We start from the raw sequence: 2,580 nt of genomic DNA, 5'->3' as shown, positions 1-2,580 counted from the left end.
GAGAAGAGTCGGATGCAGTGCGCCTCAAAGGAGGTAAAGGAAAGAGAGGGTGGGTTAGGGAGGACCAGGAAGGTGCTCAGCGGAGATAGGAGCAAGCCGACACCACCTCCTCTGCGACCGCTCAGTCTTGGCGAATGGGTCCAGATGAGACCTCCATGGGTGAGTGCCGCAGGGGAAGTGGAGTCAGTGGCCTGTACACAGGTTTCGGTACGGAGTGTCAGACTTTCACTTTCGTTTCTCTCTTCCGCTCTCAGCGATGGCGTCTTCTGATCTGAGGAAGGAGCTGGAATGTTCCGTCTGTCTGGAATTTTATACAGATCCTGTAACCCTGAGATGTGGACACAACTTCTGCCGGGACTGTATTGGCCGTGTGTTGGATACACAGGAGGAGTCTGGAGGTTATTCCTGTCCTGAATGTAATCAAAGCTTCAAGAACCGTCCTGTCCTTCAGAAGAATCGGAAGCTACGTAACATAGTGGAGAACGTCCAGTCTACCCATCCAGAGCAGGAGGAGTTCGGGGTCTTCTGTACTTACTGTATTCACACTCCTGTACCGGCTGTGAAATCCTGTCTGCATTGTGAAGCTTCTCTGTGTGACAACCACCTGAGAGTCCACAGCAAGTCACCAGACCATGTCCTATGTGACCCCACCACTTCCCTGAAGGACAGGAAATGCTCCATCCATAAGAAGATCTTGGAGTATTACTGCACCGAGGACTCCACCTGTATCTGTGTGTCCTGCAGCCTGGATGGAGAACATTGGGGACACCAGGTGGAGACTCTGGAGGAGGCCTCTGAGATGAAGAAAAAGAAACTGAGGAATGTTCTGCAGAAACTGATGACAGAGAGAAAGGAGACGGAGAAAAGAGTCCAGAGTCTGCAGGAATGCAGGAGGAAAGTACAAGGAAAAGCAGATGATGAAACCAAGAGAGTCACTGCCCTGTTCAGAGACCTCAGGAGACATCTGGAAGACCTGGAGAAGAAAGTCCTGAGGGACATCTCCGGGTGGGCAGAGCGGGTCTCCTGTCCCATGTTGGATTTTATTCGGGATCTGGAAATAAAGAAGGAGGAGCTGTCCAGGAAGATGGAGGACATTGAGGAGCTGTGTAACATGACGGATCCACTGATTGTCCTACAGGAATCAGACACAGGTGACTTGTGTGACACTGAGGATGGAGATGATGAGGACAGAGAGAGACATGAGAACCTCCTCCATGATGGAGGGGATGTGGATGTGGGGGGGATCTCACACACATTACACACGGGTTTATCTGATATCATGTCTGGGGTCAATGTACAGAAATGTACAGGCACACATGTCTCTCCACATTCTACTACAAAGGGCAAAGGTCCCATCAGTGGTCCACCATCCAGGCCAGACCCCCAACCCTCCCCCAGTGGAGGACCAAATATTGGGGCTGTACAGCAAACATGGGGGGTGTCGGGGGTTACAGACATATTACTGGATGTGAGGACAGCTGGTAATCGTCTACGTATATCAGATGACGGGAAAAATGCATCCTGGTCATCACATCAGAATCATCCAGAAACACCAGAGAGGTTCCAGGATCATCCTCAGGTGATGAGCAGTCAGAGCTTCTCCTCCGGGAGACATTACTGGGAAGTGGATGTCGGGGGGTCCCGGTCCTGGAGAGTCGGGATGTGTTACCCCAATATAGACAGGAGAGGAGGTCAGTCAGTGATTGGATGTAATAAGAAGTCCTGGGGGTTGGAGAAGGTGGGGTGGTTTGGGGGTAATCAGTACTCAGTGATTCATGACAGTAATTGGACCCCATTACCCGACGGTGTCTCCAGTACCAGAGTCAGGATAGATCTGGATTATGAGGCCGGGCGGATCTCCTTCTATGATCTGTGTGACCCGATCCGACACCTCCACACCTTCACCACCACCTTCACTCAGCCCCTCCATGCTGGGGTATGGGTATGGGATGGTTGTATAACGATATGTGGGAGGAGCCAGAAGTGAGAGATCTGCCCAGAGGCATCACAAGGGGGATGATCTGATTGGTGATTGGTGCAATACTCAGCCAATAGGAGGAAGGGCAGGAAACAGGAGTGAATTGTGGAGAAAGCTGCAGGTTCCGGGGCCGTCATCTTCATCCTAAACCTCACTTCACTCCCTAGTGTGTCACTGACCAGGAACAAGCATGCAGGAGGTCCGAGTGTTCCGCCTTCACTGGCTGCATGCTTGTTGTGGATCAGTGACACCCTAAGTAGTGTAGCCAGGATGGAGATGATAGTCCTGGAGCCGGAACCTTCCCAGTGTATCTGTAGCCACAATGTGTGTTTTCAGTTTTGGATGGAGTGTGGAAGGATTAGAGCCCCTGTCAGTTTTTCCTGCTATCCAGGACTCTGTCAGAATGGTTTCCTTTCACTTCCTGTCCTGTTGACAACAATTTCCCCGACAGGAAGTGAGGGGAAGTCTCTCTGTATTGGAGCCCTGCATAGCAGGACCGTCCTGGCTAGACATGTGACCACCAACACATTTCTTTTCCTTCACTTCCTTATGGAAATCATTTCATTTCCCTCCATTTTCCGGTTTTGGAATTTGTTTTGTTT

At 50.9% G+C, this 2,580-nt stretch overlaps 1 protein-coding gene across 1 annotated transcript; it reads left to right on the top strand.

Annotated features, from left to right (window-relative positions):
* Window positions 1–256: 256 nt before the first annotated feature.
* Window positions 257–1,987, top strand: LOC149449544 (E3 ubiquitin/ISG15 ligase TRIM25-like). The gene has a single exon (XM_089693054.1). The coding sequence runs from the start codon at window positions 257–259 to the stop codon at window positions 1,985–1,987; it is 1,731 nt and encodes a 576-aa protein (XP_089549180.1).
* Window positions 1,988–2,580: the final 593 nt, after the last annotated feature.

The sequence above is a fragment of the Staurois parvus genome, unplaced genomic scaffold (assembly GCF_062004578.1).
Source record: "Staurois parvus isolate SC_StPar_1 unplaced genomic scaffold, SC_StPar_1.0 ptg000612l, whole genome shotgun sequence".
Lineage (NCBI taxonomy): Eukaryota > Metazoa > Chordata > Amphibia > Anura > Ranidae > Staurois > Staurois parvus.
Note: the sequence above shows the minus strand (reverse complement) of the source record. Positions and strands in the feature narration are given on the sequence as shown.